The sequence below is a fragment of the Amblyomma mixtum genome, chromosome 5 (genome assembly GCF_055824585.1).
Source record: "Amblyomma mixtum isolate Tamu chromosome 5, ASM5582458v1, whole genome shotgun sequence".
Lineage (NCBI taxonomy): Eukaryota > Metazoa > Arthropoda > Arachnida > Ixodida > Ixodidae > Amblyomma > Amblyomma mixtum.
The window spans coordinates 176060741-176081912 of record NC_143016.1 but is presented as its reverse complement, the minus strand read 5'-3'; the positions used below and the strand labels follow the sequence as shown (position 1 = coordinate 176081912).

Here is a 21172-nt window from a genome sequence, read left to right as displayed (position 1 = left end):
CACTTTTCCTGAAATATAAAATGTTAAAAGGTCAATCAAATTTATTATTTCAAATTGCTTCAGTACATAAAGAAAGCGAAGCTTTACAGTGTACAAAACTCCAATGCAGCTCCTGCATACACACTCCGTAGGGAAACTATACGGCCACCCAAAGCAAGGATGAATTATGGACAACAACATATTGAATATCAAACAGCTAACCTTCTGAATAAAATACAAAAATTAACAGATCTGAGTGCTAATGTCTCCAAGAATACGCTTAGAGCTGTGCTGCTGGAAAATAACTTGGAATTCAATTAATCTGCCATGTTTCTGTTCATAGTTTGTATTTTTTGGGAGTGCATTATCGTTTTGAATCTTGCTGTTGTGTGTTGCTATTATAATGTTGCTATTATGTTGTTGTTAAACTTGCAACAACTATGTTCAGAATTGTGTACATTTGCATCTTTGTACTAACTATTTTGTGTTGGCAAGTACGGTTTATTGTTTGCTGCATAAGCTTTATTTTTTTTCTCGTTACTTAACTTATTTACTTTTTTTTCCCTCAGTGCTGTGACATTTTATTTCCCCCCGAAGATCTTGGTGTGGCACTTTTCGCATAAATCTATGTTAAATGTCTGTTTGTGCCAAACTGTATGCGGGGCAAGAGCCATCGTCAGGCGTTCCGCCTTTTGCTCTTGCTCCTCTTTCTGTATCAGCCCAGTCAACCACGGATATCCGTAGTACGTACGATTAAGATCCGAATCTCCAGTGCCAGGTGGGGATGTCCGTAGGGCATGCCTACGGACGTCCATATCCGGACATACGCATCGGAGATTCGGAGTATGTCCGAAGGACGTTCGCTATCGGATGGCTGGCGGATATCCGCGGACGGATGTCCGACGGGTATCCGTGAATATGCCTGTAGGGATGTGAACTTACGACGTCACATACATATTTTTTTTCCTCACATAAAAAAAATGAAAAGAAATTCTATTTTGCAAACGACAAATACAGCCGATCAAATTTTTATACCGACAATTAGTTGCATATTCGGATTAATCAATTAAATCGCTCGAATATGGTGCGGATATGAAAGAACCTGAATTCTTCCAGCATTCCGCCGAGGTAACCGAGGCATGCTGCCTTCCATGAAAACTAAACTCCTACCAGAAGCCGCGGCAGGACGACAGGCCTTGAAGTCGATCCAATCCAATCCGTCAGCCACCAGTTCCGGCGTGGGCGGCACGGTGCACAACAGCGCGATCTTTGCGTAGTTTTTCGTGGCATCATGTTTCTTTCGACCTTTATTTTTGCTACAGTATGCGGTTTGTTTGTTCTGCGGTTGCTTGGCTGTGCTATAAATGTGATCAATCACCTATGCGCTCGACAAGACCTTCTTCTGCACCAGAAGCTTTCGTGAAATAGCCCCGACGTCGTACTGCACCCGACTCTTTGTTGCCTCGGATGAAAGAAGCGGCGTGTTATAACTTGCAAGTAAGTAACTGTGCTTGAAGATTACCTTGATGATGTTGCCGTGGGATGAGCAAAATGCTGTAGCATATTATACTCGCACTGGAGTGGAAGTTACAAGTACGATGCGGTAGCTGCCGCAAACGTGTTTGCCCGCGTACGCGAGCCTGTCGCGAAGCTCCGTAAGCCAGTGCATCGCGCCTCTCTCGTTCTACACTACGAAAAAAATTGAGACGAGGTGTACACATTCATGGTGTGAATCTTAAGGCAGTTGTACGTAAGTTCTTAATAGCGATAAAACAGAACGCATGAAAAGGATAATGTCGGGGCTGTGTGTGTTTTGCAGTGATTCGCGACTGATTTCTTATTTTCTTACTGTCTTTGCGGTGTGTATGTGGCCCGCCTGCGGAGTGTATTGGTGCCTAAATTATGTCATGCCATGGAAAGTGCAGGTAGGTTGAAAATAATATAAAATCCGTCTACCTTCACAGCTTATCGACTTGTTTCAACATTACGCTTGTCAAATGGATGTTTCCAGCCATCTACAGCACAGTAATTTGCGCTGAAATTAATTTTTCATCTTTTTCCTTGCAGCGTGTATGTGGACAGCTCGTGCAATTGATTGTTGCAAATGTGCCACATCGTAGTGTCAACAGGTATGTATTAGTTGCAGTGTAAGTCCATGTTGCCCACTCACAACCTGTCCACTTGTTCCCTCAGGGTTGCTGCACGGACGTCGCCAGCCCATTCAGAGCAACCGTGTTGTAGCTTGCGCTGCAGAGCATTGGTCTACATGTAAGTTCGAAGTGTGTTGAAATTATCAGCTCCCCTCATGCACTCATCTTTTCCTTTGCAGCACGTGTGTGGACATTTCGTGCAATTGATGGCTGCGAATGTGTGACATAGTCAGCAGGTATGTTTTGCTATGGTATTTTTTATTATGATCTTCAGTGGCAGTATCTTGAATTGCAAAAATCATGTACCCTTTCAGTGACAGTATTTTTGCATTTTTGTTTGTTTTCTAGGGAAAAACTTTTTTACAACAGATTCAACATGAGAATACAACCTGCATACAGTAACCCGTCCTATTGCATGGGACCTCTTCCAGCGTCAAGCGTGAAGAATGCCTCTTGAAGGTTGAAAGCATGCATTAATGCCTTTAATAAAATTGTTTGATTTTAAGACAACTTGCGTTGTGTTTGGTTGCTTCCTATAGGCATATGCATTTGATGTACGATGAGGCCTGTGCCTGATATAAAACACTTTGTGGGCTTGTATATAAACTCATTTAGTATATGACAGTTATATTAGTGGCTGCAGTCACAAAGGCCTGCAACATGCCAATGTCCTCTTTAGGTCCGCGGCGGATATCCGCGGATATCCGTATCGGATGTCCGTGGGAGATCTTTCCAGTTACAAATGTACCTCCGTCGGACGTCCCTCGGAGATCCGTCGGAGGTCGGCGGATCTCCCACGGATATCCGTACATCCGTTAAGGGACGTACATCGTACGTCCGCTGGACGTACAGTGGTTGATTGGGAGAAAGGAAACAAATCAAATCAAATATATATTTAACTCTGCTAGTGTATCATTGTGGATAGATCACTCACTTGAAATTAAAGAATACAGGTGCCAAAACGAACTGCTTAAAATGTCTTTCCCCAAAACAATTTTGGAATAGAACAAGCTGCCTAAGGCCGATTCAATTTCTTGCTTGGTTTGAGAGTTTTTATGTGTAATGATTCCATATTGTTTTTAACACAATGGCATTTCTTTTTTCTCAGCACCTGCACGCAGTGGTATTCATATACCTTTTCACAGCCCCCTCCCCCCCTCAGTGCAATGCCAGAGAATGACGCTCTGGGTGTTCTGATATATAATTGAATAAATAAATACGCTACATTTACCTTCTCTTAGGATCTACTGCACTGCCGCTATAGCGACAAAAGAGGACCCGCAAAATTCATTGCCTTAGCTGTAATCATTTCTCTTAAAAGCGGTTGACTCGAGATTGATAAGGTGCTAAAACAGGTTATGCTTAGAGTACATACTGCGAAGAAACAGAACACTTTGAGCAATATCTAACCCCAGTCGCTCACCACTTGTTTCTGTAATACCATGCGCTAAGAGAATACTTGCCTTCAGAGCCTTGCATCACCACGAAACCAGCAAACTTCCGAGCAACCAGCCGAGCACTAATTTGGGACAGCAAAATAATTCCACATTTACAACAAAGACAAGTGAATGAAAACAGTGAGTTGCAGCTTTTTATTGGACATCTATCACAAAGCTTTTCTCAAAACATGCAAATGACGACCGCACTTGAGAGAGAGAGCACGTCGCTACCAACTGTCCCTCCACGGCGCGTTCCTGGCGTGGCCGTGCGGGCGCGGGGCATCGTCGCCCGAGGAGTGTCTTAAACCCTACTTCTGATGGACCAGCCTCAGAGAGCTTGGCGGCGGCGAGTGCGGTCTACGGGTGAGCAGGCTCACTCAGCTCGACACACACACACCTGGGGGCGCCGGGACCCGGCCCGACTAGAGTATCACATCTTGAGTCGCGTTTACTTCTTGAGGACGTCGCCGGTTGTGGCACGGACACGCTGGGAGAACAATTGTCCAGGCGCTGGCGGCATGCACCGTTGCGGTGCTGGCATGGGAAAGCATTGGTGCCAGTCCACACGGCAGCAGGTGCGAGCCACGTGCTGAAACACTACTGCGCACGCATGTCCGAGCAGCAGCTGAACTACAGGTGTCTCGAGGGCGCTGGCAAATATGGGGCTGCTGCGCCTAACGAGCACCGCCGACTGAATATACTGCGCATCAGCCAGTCGTCATTTTCACTGACTATAGCAACATGGATGCGCCTGTCCCCCCTTTGACAGCTCAGCATTAACACTGTACGAAGTGCGAAAGCGAAGTTCACTAACGAGAATTCACAAAAGGCATAGATTTGTGACGGCCGCTTTTTTGTTGAAATGCTGTTCAGTGAATGCGACGAAATGTTTACTGTGAATATCTCAAACCGGAGTTAAAAATGGTTGGAACTGCCAGACCTTTAACATCGTCATTTGTTTGCAATGAATGTGATGTGAGGAGGGCATGTGTCCTTTGTCCCAGGAGACATTATTTTTTTATATACCAGTGACGAAGCTACGCAGTGAGACAATTTCGTAGCTTATAACGAGAACAGGTTTCTTGTAGTTGAATTTGTTCGTCAACCAATAGTAGTAGCTAAAATCTGTAAGGCATACCTATGTAATCTGAAGCCCACACTGCAAAATTGACATCTTCTACGCTGCACGCATCACAAAACTTCTGATGTCGCATGACCTGCATGCTGTGTTTAGGCCAGGTGTGTTTTCTTGATAGCTTAAAAGACACCCACCGCAATCAGTGCACTGCAATTGTTGCGTGTGCAAGAGAATCCATTTCTATCACACCTGGAAGCCGTACACGCTATAAAAAAGTAGCTCGTCAGGCATACTGGCAGAAGCTCCTCACAACGCAAAAATAAAAAAAGCATAGGCGACGGCTATGGGTGCACATATTGAGTTTCCTAAAATGCCTTTCGAGGATCATTACTTCACCCAAGCTTGTTGAGTATCAACCTTAAGCACCCGTTCCTCTGCGTGCTTTTGTTTGCCCGTTCACTAAAACGCACGTTTTCTGCTTCTTGCATGACTAGTGTGCCATCAAGCGGGTATCTGTGATAAGACTTCAAACACTAATGCAGTGCGGCACGCATTCTATCAAGCTCACGTAATGCACCCTGCGCCAGGATTTTTGCGAGAAGATTGACCAAATTCCTTGTGAGCTGCGGCTTTGTAGCACTGAAAGACAACTGCAATATTAACGCATCGATTGACCCAGCGTCTCATTGGCAGAGATTCGCCTGGAAACATGCAACACTCGTCAACGTTCCGTTCCTTAGGCGGTGAAGCTGGACTTCTTAACATTCCAGACAAACGTTAATTGGCCAGACACATGGGTCCTCGCAACCACACAGCGACAGTCGCCAAAGATTTGAATGTATCCGAATCCCAGGCCAAGCTACTGTTCACGCTGTGGCAAGCTTTGAAACAAACATCAAGGATGAACACTGGAGTCGAGTGCAGCTTGATGTCGCAGCCCCCTCGCTATCACGTCACACCCGAAGCGAAAAAGGAATGTCCGGCTTCGGAGAGAACAGGCACATCCCGCACTGCGGCATTGAGCATGAGAGGTGTAGCATTGCTCGTAGTCTCCAGAGCGTACTATACCACTCCGTGTTAGCGCGAGCATCGCTGACAGGCGCATGAGCACACCGCCTGCCAGGTCGTCTGGTCACCACATGGCCGCGGACTGCAGGTCGATGTTCACATCTTTCGACGTCGCCATGGTGAAACTGGATCGCCTGTAAAAAAAGAGTGTTGAGAAGGTTTTTTACGCATTGCTGCAACCTTTTTCATCAACCACGCTTATAGCCTGCCTTAGACCCGTCAGCGGCCCGACATGGGGCGACTACAAAGAAAAAACATGCTTTTCAGACTTTCTGACAACTGAAAGTCAATGCGGCATGGGGTAGCATTTTAGGTGGTCCTTGTCGGGATACGGTATAGCTAAGGGGGTGCTTGAGCTCATGACCTTGCATTAAAAGGATCCGATTATACGAGAATAAGGTTAAAAGAGTGCCTGCCTGGGGCATAGTTCACCCGTATATTCCTGTGTTTCCATCATCCTTGTTTTGTTTGTCCCTTGCATATGAGGCGTGGAAAAGGAAGGTAGCTGTTTGCCTGTGGCTCTCGGCAATAAGTTGTTTTGCCACGTGGCAAAACTGAGACATGAGGGGTGAAACTGCAGAAGTCTATTCAGCCCATTTGCGGCGGCCCAGGCACCATTGTTCACCAACTACGTTCTCTATTTACCGCTCTAAGTTGGTCGGCTTTACAGTCATTGTTCCTCCCTCCCATGGGCAAGTGCACTCCTAGTTTTCCAAAGTGCATTATTGCATCAAGAACGCTCAATTCGTAGCATCTTTGCCTCCGCTGCAAAAGTATTCGTGGCAGAGTATATTCTCCCGAGATCCTGAATGCGAATTGGCTTTGGTTTAAACATTTAGTTTAGGGTATGATAAATCAGGCTGAAAAACCTGAGTGAAATATCTTTTAGTCCTGAAGAAACTTTTTGCTAGGGCTCGCAAATAACCCGCTTGGAAAAATTCATGGTGCAATCGAAGCACAACGAAAAAGTAGGCTGTTTGCACCAGGGTGACTTATGTGTGCTGCGTAGCATTGTTATGAGCACTACAAAGTGCTAAAAATTTTTTTTTGTAATCAACATGAATCTGTTTGCTTTCTTTTTTTGACCACCAACGTAAAATGGGCTCGTACTGACTCTCAACCTTCTGAGAGCTCCCAGAGAGGAGGAAAATACGCATTTGACCATACCAATAGATAGGAGCACAGGTCCTAAAAGAAGCCGACAAAGAGCTTTTGACAACACTAAACTTCCTTCCGCGGCAGCAGCACCTGTTATTCCATTGTTCAGTGTGTTAGACAAATATTCCATAGCCGTGTTCTTTAAGGATATTGCTGTGAAGCTTTATTTCTCTTTCCATATTCTTGATTTATGGCCTCTGGCATGCGGCGTTGTTGTCACCGCTATGCGACAAGCACGACTGTAGATGACAGACAACTGCAGCTCGTGCAAAAACTGGAATGACTTGATTGGGCGAAAGCGTGCCCACACATGAAAAACTATACATGAGCGCCAGTCGCCCTGAAACAATTACGACCACTGTCTCAAATACCAGAGCAAATGCCATGCTTGATCATAGCAACAACCTAATTTGTTCAAATTGGAGATCCAGAGCAGCTCTCTGAATGCACAAAGAAGCAAAATATCCGCTGCGGAAAATCAGCACAGGGCCTGAATCCAAATCACCCATATAAACAAGTTCTTCGATTTCCGGAAGACAAAAACTTGCTCCAAATTGTCAATTTCAATATGGCATCAGAAATAAGCCAAGCTCTGTAGGAGATAAACAGGGCCCATTAGAAAACTAAGAGCAAAACTTCAAGGCCATATGCATTACAGCGCAAGGCGCCACGTTGGAGGAACCACATTCACCACGGCTGAAATGCGTGGCGATGGGCAATTTTCAATGTCCGTTAACAGCGAGTGCTTCAAAGAGATTTAAGGTTATGTTTTGCAAAGCAATATCTTGTAAGCAGTACACTAGAAGCAATGGTGACAGATACGGGCAACCAGCCGTTGCTAGCCACTGGGTGCACCTACTGACGCCACTCTTGCATGGCTAATTAATTCGTAAGTGCTGAGTGCAAGTGGCGTTAGGAACAGCACTTAGATCTGCATTGCACACTGTGGTTACAGCCAGTAAAAGCGGCCGCATGCAAGCTTCAGTGACATGAGTCCACTTTTAGCTCCTACGTACTTGCTCGACGCCGTCTGCAAGCTGCGCCGTCTTTCTTCTTTGGCCGCGTACTTCCCGAAGTTGTGCAGTGACACGGCACGCTTGCCGTCGATGATGACACTGCCGTCATCGCTATCCTCGTACGCTGCGTTTACAATTCCTGCCGCACCATCCGGTGGGTCCGTTGTCGAGGCTGAGGAGTCAGCACCCACCACATTCATCTGCGAAAGGTAAAACGCCGGTGTAGAAGCTGAATGAAAAGTTTCCAGCCGCGCGTAAATTCATGTTCTTGATTCAACGTTCTCCTGCAGTACACGTTAAAACAATAGCACCCTCTTGGGCATATTAGAATAATTTGGCAAAAATGTAAAGCACGGTGTGGCGCGACTGACAGGATAACGAAGGAACTGCGCTGGCTATTGAGTAACTCCTTTATGATGCTTCAGAGCGCCAAGTATGCATGATGTACATGCATACTAGACCACTGCCATGCAGCAGAGGATTAATTTTCCAGCCAGCGCCATGAATGTGCCTTCCTGTGTTTCCATCATCCTTGTTTTGTTTGTCCCTTGCATTGACTCGTGTACGTGATTTAAAATGTAGCGAACACTGGTTTCAACAAAAATGTAACCTCTAAATGCTATATGCATCTGAACAATGAACATTCACAGCAAAAAGTAGACACACATAACCTTAATTAACATTTTGACAAATAATGAGTGTTAATAGTACTAAAAACAATGTTCCTCTCCTGAAGTCACAGAAACTCCGACCTAAGCTGTACCGGCTCTTGCTCTTGTTTTATGATGTTCATGGCATTGCAGCCGAATTAGTAAATAAATAGCTATTTGAGGGATCGATTCCAGTCTCTCTGTATAAATCAAGCTCGGAAATGATTAAATGTTGTGTGCCTCAAGGCAGTATTTTCGGGCCTCTGTTACTTACTATCTACATTAAAGACATTTTAAACATTGATGACTCAGCCAAATACCTAATGTATGCAGATGACACTAGCCTTTTTTTTACTGGAACCAATGCAGAGGACCTTGTGAAAGGAGTAAACCAAACACTTAGTAAATTATATTTATGGTCACTTGAAAATTCGTTACTAATCAATAATGCAAAACCAAAGCGTCTTTTTCCGTGTGAAATCCACATTATGTAATACCTCCACTGTCCTAGCTTCTTTCTTCCAGTGCTAAACCACTTGGGATTTTCTTCCACGAGTTCATGCTGTGGAACCTTCATACCGATTTCGTGCACACCAAACTTTCTTGAGTTTTAGGCATGCTTAGAAAATGTTGACATTTGTTTCCATCACATCTCATGTGCTTACTGTAGAACGTGCTTTTTGATTCACAGATGCGTTATTGCTATCTAGTCTGGGGAAACAGCACAAAGAGCTCTTCAAAAGCTCGTCATTATGCAGAAGAATGCCCTATGCGCAGTTGCAAATCAGCCTAGTCATGCCCACACTCATTCACTTTTCAAAAAAAACAAGCAAGTCAAGTCAATATGCTCTGTGTGTAGAAGCTTCAGTTAACTCAAAAATCATAAATGCATAAAAGGTGCACAACACTGCAAAAAAATAGCAAAATTAAGAGAAAACATTTCGTGTCGCCCTACTCAATATCGAGAAATTTGGTTCGTACCAACACTTCGCACAAATTACGGCATGCAGATGGTTTGTTTCAGTCTCCCACAAGTACAAAATAAACTAAAGCCCATAGCAGAAAACCTGCGTGCATTAAAAAAAAAAAAGAGTTGGTCACTGATCACATCAGGCAACTGTGAATGATGTTTCTTTGAGCGCATCATTTTTCAAATCATGCAGCAAGTTTTTAGTTTGTTTTCTTTTCTTTTTCATTTCCTGCCACTACATGATGCTCTGTTGGTGATTTCTGTTTGGTAATGATGTGCTGTTGGAGAAATTCCTCTTTTCCCTGCTGCCGCTGTCAATGTAAATGTTTGTTTTTGAGAGGTGGAGCCTGTCAAGCCACAAAACAGCAGCTTTTTTTCACCTTCCATATCATAGTTTGCTGTACAGCTTTTTTCTCGTATATGTTTCTAGCATGTAAAATTTTTTTACTGTGGTAGAATGAAGAAAGCATGAAACATGTTAATACATGCCACCAGGTTTTCTCGTAATGTGACTAGTAATGCTTTTGCGTTTATAATATGGTTAATATAAAAAGACCTTTGCAAAATTTTGATAACATGAATACTTAGGTGGTTCTATGTGGTAGTATGCTGTATTTGTGAGCCATTAGGAAAGTAACCATGAGTAAGTGGATTAGAGTAGAAACTAGTTTGCATATTGATATTTTTTGAGAAATTGGGCATTTGGTAAACAACTTTTCTATTCCTAAAATGCCTTTTCTTTAAGCTTACTTGGTGTTTTTAAATAGAAACTTCAGTGCAGGGAATGCAGTCGCCCGCACATAGATGGATGGTATTAGTGATGCAACGGGATGGGCCAATAACAGGGGGGGCACCAGAACAGGGGGTGCAGGGGAAGCGACGTCTCCTCCTGATTTGCAGATGACGTAGTACAGCTCCACCAGTCAAAGGGCACCACACCAGGAAAGTCGGGTTTAGTGCAAAAGGCTTGAGGATCAAATGACATTCGCTTCTAGTCCTGACATTCACCGCAGTTTTGGATGAGTGCGGCGCCAGAAAGATAGCGATTTTTTGTAGCACCACTTTATAGTGTCAGCATGAGCACTGAAGGAAAACAAATGGTGGTGATGATGATGATGTTTATGACAGCCTTTTTTTTGCTTCCCCGTGGAAAAATAGTTCCGATGCCACTGGCCAATAATACGTACAAGGCCCCTAGTTTTCCCCGATAGCGCAACTCTATGACGAATTCTGGACTTCCACATTGATCGTGGAATTGTGTGTTAGCAGCCATGCCCTGTTTACTTTTGTGGATATTGTGTTCGTGCACATCATCAGGAATAATAGAATAATGGCCATTCAATTAAATCAGTCGTTTGAGTTCTCTTGAAATGAAGAATGTGGTAACGAATGAAGTTCTCCTCATACCTTGATACGCTTGCTGTGCCATTCGCTCAAACACGGTAGCGCGCCGAGAGCTCCATTCTGGTGGGAACACGTCCAAACGCTTTTATAGATGAGCATCACGTTTGCAAACAAAGGCGGTGCTGTGATCTGCAGCGACGCACGGTGTAACCAAAACAGCTTGGTGCCTACACCGCCTGGTGCGATGTTGCATTAGAAAAGAACTCGAGTCTGAATTTTTCAAAGCTTGCTCATCGTTCTTGCTTAAAAGCATCACTGTTTTTGCCTGGAATGCAGTTCTACAAATTTTCCAGCGTGCTCGTAGAACGAAGTTAGCACATCAGCATTACATAGGTTTCATTATTTGATCCTCCTTGGCAGCAAGTAACACTGCATGGCACGGCTTAATATGGCAAATTTAATAAGGAGAAAATTGAGCATGCTCCAAAGAAAGAAGGTAGCCTAAAAGAATTGCAGAGGAAACTAACCATAGGTAAAAAATCAGATGCATGCATTGAGAGACAAAAAGGGTAATTGCATTAGTAATATGGATAAGATAGTTAAAGTTGCTGAAGAGTTCTATACAAATTACACAGTACCTGATATACTCAGAAGGTTAATGAGAGAGGCAGTGGCACACACCAATGGGACATCCCACCAGTAACTAAACAGGAAGTAAAGAAAGCCTTAGGAGCAATGCAGAGAGGGAAAGCAGCTGGTGAGTATCAGGTAACAGCAGATTTGTTGAAGGATGGAGGAGAGATTGTGCTACAAAAATTAGCCACCCTGTATACGCAATGCCTTGTGACCTCGAGCGTACCAGAAGCTTGGAAGAACGCTAACATTAGTTTAATTCATGTGAAAGGAGACTTCAAGGCTTGAAAAATTACAGACCGATCAAGAACCCTCTACGCTCTTGCTGTAAACTTAGATGGGTATCCTCGGAGCTAGCCAATTTGACGTTTTTCGGAACACTAGGTGACAAAAATATTTTGATTTTTATTTGATCATAAAACTTCTAATCTCAGTTTTATTGAGAAAGATCGATCATGGTCCTCAGAGAAAAAGCAGTGGCGAACTGCGTGGTTCTCACTACTGCTCAGTTGAACAGATGACCTCTTGGAATATCAGTGAAGAGTTGCCAAGAGGGCTGAGAACGATCATCTTGCTGTGTCTGGGGCATAAGTATGATTATCTTCCTCGTCGTTCATTGTTTTCGTTTTCTGTACACAGAAGGTTTTCAATAGCAAGAGAATGGCATGCACTGTAGGGGAATATCCTTACTGTCTATATTGTCGTGAACGTACTTCTAGCCGCGTGGGCCCGACCAGCAGCAACCGTGAACAATCGACGAGGCCAACAACCTCGCGACAGCGGTGGTGAAGTGGGGTGCTTAGAATGCCGCCCTCCGAGACTAAGTGGATTAGCGCAGCGGAGTGCAGGTGACCGCGGCAGCAGCGGCGAGGACAGGGGCCATTGTCAGAGCAACCACAGTGGAAGCGGAGGCGACGTGGTGGCGCCAGTCACGCTGGCTGTTAATTGAAGACTGCTGTGTTCCCGACTCGTGTTCTGGACAACCGGAGGGGAAGCAAGTTCATTCACCTGCTGGAAGACTGCGGGAGATTCCTTTCCAGCCGGGCTGGACGAGTCAGCATCTCCCCTTCCCATCGACCCAGCTGCGAGAGAGTGGAACAGCCCGCACCTGCCCGGCCGTGGGTGGTAACACGAACGTCCCCTTTGGTCCATCCGATTGGACAGTGTTCTTCGAACATTATTCCCCAGCCAGGGATCTGGGGAATCCGAACACTATTTAACTCGGCTGTGAGTGTGGCCGAGAGAAGCCGGCTAGCTCCAGTCGACTACGGTTGACGAAGACGTTCCCCTTCCACTGAGAGTCTCTCTCAGTCGCTCTATGTAAATAATGTAAATAAGTGTCTAAAGTTTTTCGTTACCTTCCTCCGAACCGAGTCTCCCATCCTCCTCGTCCCATCACCGGTACCCGGCCATGCTACACGGGTCGCAACAATATACAAAAGAGACGTTGCTGTTTATTATTTTCGTCCGTCTTCACAACAAAAACATAAAATGTGTGTAGTTGCCAGGGGAGCATCATCAGGACTGTCCCACATATTGGGTCCAATCATGAGTGGCACTGTAGTATCTTTTGCATAGATTATTGTTGTTATTATTGTTGTATTATTGTTTTGCATAGCTTATCTGCGAATGAATACGTTTCTATTTCTGCACCCAGATTTAAAGGAGATGTGTGCACAAAATCAGCTCTAATTAAGAGAAAGACGGATAAAGCATTACCGTGTGAAAACTTTACTGAAAAAAATAACCCTTTAAAATACTTGACGGGCTGTCTTTATTATACAGAGTGACCTTTTTTTTCTATCTGGATGGCAAGGCATCAATATCATTATCAGCTCCAACTAGTGGCGAAGCTTTCTGAATAAAAGTGGAAGAAATGAGATACGTACCTTGGCACCTGTTGGAGGAGCGACTGTGCTCGTTTTGCGGTCGACGTAGTCCTGGCCCACGAAGTAGCGGTAAGGCGTGTCGTAGTCCACTTCGAGGATTGTGGAGAACTTGTTCGGAAAGAAAATGTCAAGCACGGCTATGGACAGCCCGCACACCACTGCCACTGCCCCTGCATGCACAGGAATACAAAAAAAAGTGATGATCGGTCTTTGCACACGTCTATGAAGTTGGCATTGCTGGTGTAAAACAATTTTGTAACAGTGGCTACGGCATATCCACAAGGAGAACATACACTCACTGTAGGCGAGGTTTATTTCCAAAGACTTGCAATATACTAGACCCAAATGAAAAGGAAGTCACTGAACGAAACCACGTGTCCAGAATAGTGGTTGCTCGTAATGAAGTAGATCACTGGCCTTTGGATCGTCAAAATGAGAGATAAATGAGAGCAAAAGCTTAAAAGTAAACAAAGACCCCTAAAAGGCAAAAATAAAACTGAACAACAAAGTAATAGACCTCACATGTTTGTGATCACCCGAAACAAAAAGTGAAGCCTCAACCTAGAACAGCAAACAGCAAAGATGCAACCCGTAGCACGTGCGTCAGGGAGTGTGGCAAAGATTTCCAATTTCTTATGGATAATTGCAGCTGAATATAGGGAGCATCTCTGTTTGGTCCTGAAACCAAAACTTCTGTTACCGTGGCCGATTTAGATTCAGCTAGATCCTGGGATACAGTCATCGATTAGGGGTAACTTGTTCCATGGCAGACCCCCCGCCCATTGCTTTGCACAGCCGTCAGCGCGTCTTTTGCTTCAATTGTCTATTCAATGTCGCGATCGATCCTCCGGATCGCCAGTTAGAATTCACCATAGTAGAGTGGGATGAGGTGACACCCGCTAATCATATCCTGTGCATAAGCTGAAGGCCTCCTATATCTCATGTGCACGCTGCTTGAGATTCTTCTTCATAATGCACAATTCATTAAAAAAGGAGGGTTGGGGATCGCTTCTCATTCAGTATTTTAACTTCATTTCGCTCTTGTTGGAATGGTGTCCTGCTTCGAGTGATTTAGCAAACAGTGTGATGATTTTGTGGCTGTAGTATTCTTAATGGCAACACGGTAACAAGCAATATCTATGTAATCGACTGCTATTGGCTGACTGATTGCTTTGTCAATCTTCTGCAATCCCAGTCAAAAAAAACCATTGGAACCAATTGGACATTCCATTTGGAACTAAATGGACATTCCCATTGCTTCCAATTGGATTTCCCAATTGGAACCAATTGGTTCCAGTAGTGTTTTTAGCACCCGACCAATTGGATCCAACTGGACTAGCCAATTGGACCCATTAGGCCAGGCAGTTATTTTACCCAGAAAATATTCACAAAATATGTTACGTTCATTGAGAAAGGTAGCTAAATGTTTGAATAATATGCTCTAGGATCTTGGATGAATATTTCTACAACTTAACACATTGTAATGTGCAAAAGGAAAACTGATTTATGAGGACTGCGGGGAGACACTTTGCCTAGTGCCAATCAACATTTTTCTACAGAATTGAAATTAACATGCTTCTATGGAAATCAAAGCCAACAGACACACATGCATCACACACAAGCAACACTGCACATTCATGCACTAGTAGCATACATTAGCTCAATATGTACATCCAGAGAACACACTTCTGCTCCAACTTATATATCCAATTTATTAGGCTCTCATGCTGGGGCCGGTGGCGCTTGCCCACTGAGCGCAGATATTTAATTTAATTTCAGCTCCAGTGGTGGTGTAGGTGATGAGTACAATTTATTAGGCTAAGCTGCTGATAGCTCTTATTGTAAGTACCATATTAGTTCTACCTTTTTCATCAAACATGCAAACATTCATTGGATAAATTGGGTGCAGTTCTGCGGACCAATTGGATGCAGCGGGTAAGACCAATTGGGCTCACCAATTGGAAACCCAAATGGTCCAATTGGATAGTCCATTGGGACCATCCAATTGGAACACCATTCAAATTCGAACCAATTGGAAACCCAAATGGTCCAATTGGATAGTCCATTTGGACCATCCAATTGGAACGCAATTCCAATTGGCACCAATTGGAACCCATTGGAAATCCAATTGGTTCCAACGGTTTTTTTTGACTGGGATGTATGATGAAGGTCTTCATGTTTCGTTTATTCAACGCCTTTAATTGGAATACTGGTTAAGTGTGAAAGAACTACTCCATGAGGTCTAACCAGCTCACCGAGTTTGTGCTAAGCCTGACCTTGAAGGTGACCTTGACTAAACCTAGTATGGCAACAGCCCAAGCAGCTATAAAATAATTATTGCTGCGACTGGGTCCCGAATCCGCCACTGCACGAGGGCATTATGCTATCGCCACAGCCGATCATGCCTTGTGTTAAACTGTGACACACACACGCCCTGTGCATTGCACATCATCGCCTTCCATCTGTGGCGCAAACAGATTATATCAGTGTAATCTCGATCAGATCTAACACGAGTCTAATATCATCGAAAGATGTGCAGATGACCCAGAAAAGCAAGAACATGAGCCAACCAGGCTAAACACATGCTTTGGCAAGGCTACTTGGTTTAGCAGCATTGAAACCCTACCACTTTTTTCCTATGTATCCTCTTAAACCAGCGTACCACTATTCAAAATCATCCAGATTCTTTAGCTGCTCTAATTCGCTAGAGTGCATCAGGTTTTAAGTTTAAAGCTCCCTGTTCTATTCATCTTGGGTTGAGAATTCAAGACCTGCCTCATAAAACGTTTTGCAGGAGAAACGACACTGGTTAATAATCCCCAAACTGCTTCCAGACATCCTTTTTGACTCATCCACCCAAATGCGCAATTTCCTTACAGAGCTCTTTTCATAGTTATTTACGCATTTTTCCAGAATCATTAAGCATACTTCACATGCAGCTTAAATTTGGTGGCGCGACAGCAGCATAAATACCAAACGCTGATGGAGGCGAAATGCGAAAACGTCCCTGTGCTGTGCCATTTCAGTGCACGTTACAGAACCCTCAAGCAGTTGAAATTAATCCAGAATTCACCCCACTACTGTTTCAAATGACAGTCTTGCAAGAACGAATAACTTGTTTATTGAACGGAATTAATCGACTGCCGTGCCACCCACACGGGTGCCATGCTTGACGAGCCGGGAGCCGGGGAGAGACTGCTTCAAGAGCTTGCACTGGCGGGAAACGTATAGAGAACGATGCCGCCATACCCTGGCGGCATCTCGTGGCGCATATTGTAACAACTATGGCCTGTTTTGTAGCTGACGTGCAACTCTGGATTTTAAAGCCCACGTACATACGTATGAGACATTTTGCAAGGAACCAAAATGCAGTGCTACAAGCCCAGACACTACGCCCCACACTTACCAGCTCCGAGCACTGCCCAGAAGCACCATCCGAAAGAGAAACGCAGCAGCCCCCCCTCAAAGGGGATGACCAGTGGCCGGGGAGGCATCAGGGCCGCGTACAGGGCACCGCTCAGCATCATGGCAGCGCCAGTGAGCTGCATGGCGTACGCGCCATACCGCGGCACGGCGCACAGCAGCACGTTCATCAGCAGCCATAGCGCCAGGGATGTCCTGCGAATGGACTCTGGTTGGTCATCCGGGAGGGAACTGTGAGCAATTAAAGATCATATGCTCCAGAACACACAGAGACCGTGTCTTTGTTAGAGTTCTTTTCGTTGGAGTTGCATGGGGTGCTTGTGTTGGCATAAATACCAATACCGTCCTGCTTTATAATTATCACGAACAGCTGCTCTGTATCTGCACGTGAGTTTGCCAATGCCAATGGCATGACACATTCTTTTGGAATCTAGTCCGTAACCCCAAGGTCCATCAGGGTAATGGAATGCATCCCAAAGAAAGCAAGCATAGCCGGGGGTGCCAATAATCAGGTGGCGGATGAGAGTAGGAAGTGTGTGGGGGTCTTGCCGTGGATGCAATTAGGCTGATGATTTTTATAATGAGCATTCTCTCCTTAGAAGACAAAGTCATTTATTTCGAGCTTTGCAATACTATACTCACAAATCAGTTCACAATCCGAAATGCCACTCGAAAGGGTTAACCATAGAATGCACCGTGAATTTGCGCTTTCCGTGGCGCCCTTTGCTATCTATTTATCTTTGCATCGAAGATCGATATTTAGAGACTTTGTTCCCATGCTCAAGAAACAAATGATCTTACGATAAAAATGCAGAAAGCTGCTCAAGCCTCATTTAAGGTGTTTTGGAGAGTGCTGATGCAATCTTGATGGTCGAAAGCTCAGAAGAAGGCAGTTAAGGGGAGGAGGCAGAGGGTAAAAAATGTCTTTCGCATATATTAGTTATCACTCTTATGACGCACACAAAAAAGAGGTGAAATTCAACAATAAGCTGCGTGAAAACGTCTCCAGGCTTACAAAGCTGCGCACTTCAGCATCGAGCGTAAAAACTGATTGCAATCTCTGAATGCGTATATTTAAGCAAGACGAAATGTTTCCGCAAAAAAAATTTTGTCATGAATTACCATATTTCAGTTGCTGCTCACCAAACTGCCAGTTTATGAATTTCATTTTTAAAAAAGCACCCTAAAAGACTACCTGAAATGGGAACGCTACGGAAAAGCCAAACACAAGTGTACTCACTAACTGCGGCTACAGAAAACACGCTGAAGAACATTCTTTGGCCAGGTGGTCTTGTGAAGCGCTCCTTTATTTGAATACATGCCAGAGTATGTCCCCCTGTAGTACCCAACTTGATCGTGATGCATGTTCGTCAACAGGTGAACATCTCCAGACGAGTGTCGACATGTTATCAGTTACTACAAGTTATTCACCGTCATGGTGCGAGATTACTATGGGTATCTGTAGCCATCATCTGTCAAGCTGCAACTGCTAACAATCGACAAAATACTTAGATTACAAATGGGAATACCTGGTCATATATTAAGAAATATTGCTGATGAGGCCAAGAAAATAGTTCAGTTCTGAAGTACTATCTAAACTGCCTTAATTCGTCAACATTAATGTCATTTAAGAACGACAAAGTTAAGATACTGATCTTGTTTGTGACCCCTTACAACGTACATCAACTCTTCCAATGCTTCAGCCAAACTGCAAGTGATTCATGTAAAAAACATCAAAATGTTGATCACTAGCGATTATACTTGTAAATTTGTGCCGCAAGTATTTCAATGCAGCCTGCAGCTGGCAACAGCAAATCAGCAGCCGATATCGTCAAGTTTTCGCGTGTCAGAACTGCGCGCAATGTGCCGGTATTTTTACAATGTTAGCGCAGCAGCTAACTTGACGCCAATGAGATTACAGGTAGATTGAAACTGTGGGACACAGGAGCTGCACACGACATCTCTCGTAATGCCTCAAGTAATGTTTTTTTTTTCCTTGCTACCGCATGATGGCCAGTCAATACAGCTTTTCAGCAAGCGTCTTTTTGCGAGAATGACTTTGATAGTTCGGCTTATGCTGTGGTTGCACCAGCTATACCTTTAATTTCATAGTCAGGAACATTTCTGCTGGAGTATAATCATTTGAACTGCACCGCATGGATGAAAGGAACTGCCCCATTGTATTCTCTAATAAAAAAGAACTTTCTACAGAGCAAGCAGTAGATTTTGAAAAGGGCATAAACACGCCATGGGTGCAAACACACAAACATGCACTACGCACTTCCTTATGCAGGCTAGCTGTGTCCAGCTTGGCTCCCTTTTCAGCATTTTATGCCTTATAGACCCTATTATCCTTTACATATTCAACCACCCTATCCTCTCTCCTTCTTTCCTCTGTATTCTGCCTTCTTTTTTGCACGTGTGCAAGAACTGCGCTGTGTATGTCGATTCGCGGCACCTTCACTCATTGGAGATGAGAGCTTCAGGTTGTTGGCAAAATAAGCAAAAGTTTAATGTGTGTAATAACAGACCGTTCAAATGTTCTGTATATTAAGCCCTTACAATAATCTTACCGAACACGTTGACAGGAGGGAAGAAAAAATTGGTAAATGCTCTTACCATAGCAACACAAATGCGTAGTACCCGGCAAGACGGTACCGTCTTCCCCAGCAGAACCCCTCCAGATCCTGACTCAGGTACTCGGCAATGGTCAGGATGGGGTACGGCAGGCCCTTGACCAGCGCCTCTCTGTAGTCGTCCTTGATCTGGGTCGCTGGTGAACGCCACACGTTCGAATCAGTTATTGTTATAATTATAAATCTACAACTACTCCAGTCATGCGAGTGTTTTATAAACGAAAAGACCACTTAATCTTCCGAAATATTTTCACACAAAGTCACATTTCTCGCTTGGGTGCTTTTCATGAAATGTATCATAGTAACAATAGCCTAAAGCAATCCCTGCTTACTCCTGTGATGTACTTAACCTCCTTCGTCACCCAAACCACCTCGGACTAGAATGACCAGCCCTTCTCCGTCGTCGCCATTAAAGAACCGATTGAAGCCAAGAATGCTGTTTATGTTTATGTGCTACAAACAACACTGTATTTTTCGTTTTTTTTATTATTTTCTCAATTCTCACATCGCGGTTGACCTGTACTGAGAGTACTAAAATAAATTCAAATGGTCGATTGGAAGCCAACAAAAGTAGACCACCTAACACCTCAGGCGCAATATGATAGGGTATGTACTCTTTTGTATTACCTACTCCCCAATCGGCAATAAAGCCAATTTGAGAGGGAGTAGTTAGAAAAATGATGTACAACTGCTCCCTTCCAAAGTGCTGCTGACCTGGCAAATATCACCAATAGCTGAGTAAGTAAATAAACTCTACTTGCTCTCATTGCAGCTGATATCTTTGTCGTCACTAATCACCTCGCATTCCGCATGGGGCGAATGTGTTCTTTAATCCGTACTTTTCCCTTTACATGTACCCACTCCAAAATGTTCTCGGCACAAAATTTGTAATGTGCTTCTGATAGAGTTTCTTCAATTTACCCCGATTTCATAGTCGCCACCATGCATTGTTCAAATTGTAACTGCACATACATGTCCTCAAGTGCATCTGTCGACAAGATAAAAACTTACAGCTCACGGTACCCAGCGGTATTGCATTAAGACAAAAATATTGTGACTAGGTCATTTCTTTCCAGTCGATCGCACCATACACGCCTTAGGGTGGTCGCCTACAAAGAAATGCGACCATATGCACCCTCTTTCGTACCAAGATACAGAGCCTGGGAATATCTAGGGCATGGAGACCTGCAGAATGCTGCCATTGAGAGTGACAGAATCTGTGGCCGCTGCAAAGGCTCTTAGTAAACTTTCACTATGTGAACCTCGAAGTGTGGTGATTTTGCTAACCCAAAGCAAGCTCTAGAGCATCTCCATATTCAGCTATCAATAGTTAATCTGATTAAGGAACCTCCAACATATGGAATTCAAGGTGTGCCTTCAGTAGCCCCTTTTGGCATCAGAGTTGTAAGTAACATGGCTGCGGATTATCTGGCTCAGGAGCTTCCATAACACGTACCGTCAGTGGGAGCCACAAAACATGATGCTGTTGCAAAGCAACTTTTGGCACAAACTTTCCTCTGTTTCGACCAGCTCTGCTTCTCCCTTGTGAGACACACGGTCTCTCACGATTGAAAGCCACTCTCCTATACACCCAGCTCACTGACTCTACCTACACACCAGCATATCTACACAAAATGCAAAGTGAGGAATCACCTTAGTGCTTGAGCTGTTCCGATTGAGCGAGTGAGTGAGTGAGTAGACGAGTGTGTGCGTGCGTGTGTGTGTGTGAGCAAGTGATT

General features: G+C 44.3%; 1 protein-coding gene and 1 long non-coding RNA gene across 4 annotated transcripts in view; one reads left to right on the top strand and one right to left on the bottom strand.

Annotated features, from left to right (window-relative positions):
- Positions 1–1183: 1183 nt before the first annotated feature.
- Positions 1184–2639, top strand: LOC149344788 (uncharacterized). Of its 3 annotated transcripts, none has more exons than XR_016282790.1 (5): positions 1184–1476; positions 2047–2108; positions 2173–2247; positions 2309–2365; positions 2478–2639. It is a non-coding gene; the product is annotated as an uncharacterized LOC149344788 (long non-coding RNA). The 3 variants fall into 3 exon arrangements; XR_016282792.1 differs by lacking the exon at positions 1184–1476 and adding an exon at positions 1501–1904; XR_016282791.1 differs by lacking the exon at positions 1184–1476 and adding an exon at positions 1507–1904 and having other exon boundaries at positions 2047–2247.
- Positions 2640–5658: 3019 nt separating this feature from the next.
- LOC149344787 (dual oxidase maturation factor 1-like) overlaps positions 5659–21172 on the bottom strand; it is a 243493-nt gene continuing 227979 nt past the window's right edge. The window contains exons 5-9 of the mRNA XM_089546390.1: positions 19417–19570; positions 16781–16992; positions 13375–13544; positions 7889–8088; positions 5659–5848 (exon numbers count right to left, since the gene is read on the bottom strand). Of these exons, the coding sequence (XP_089402516.1) occupies positions 5779–5848; positions 7889–8088; positions 13375–13544; positions 16781–16992; positions 19417–19570 (806 nt within the window). The 3' untranslated portion in view covers positions 5659–5778. The remainder of the gene's footprint in view (positions 5849–7888; positions 8089–13374; positions 13545–16780; positions 16993–19416; positions 19571–21172) is intronic.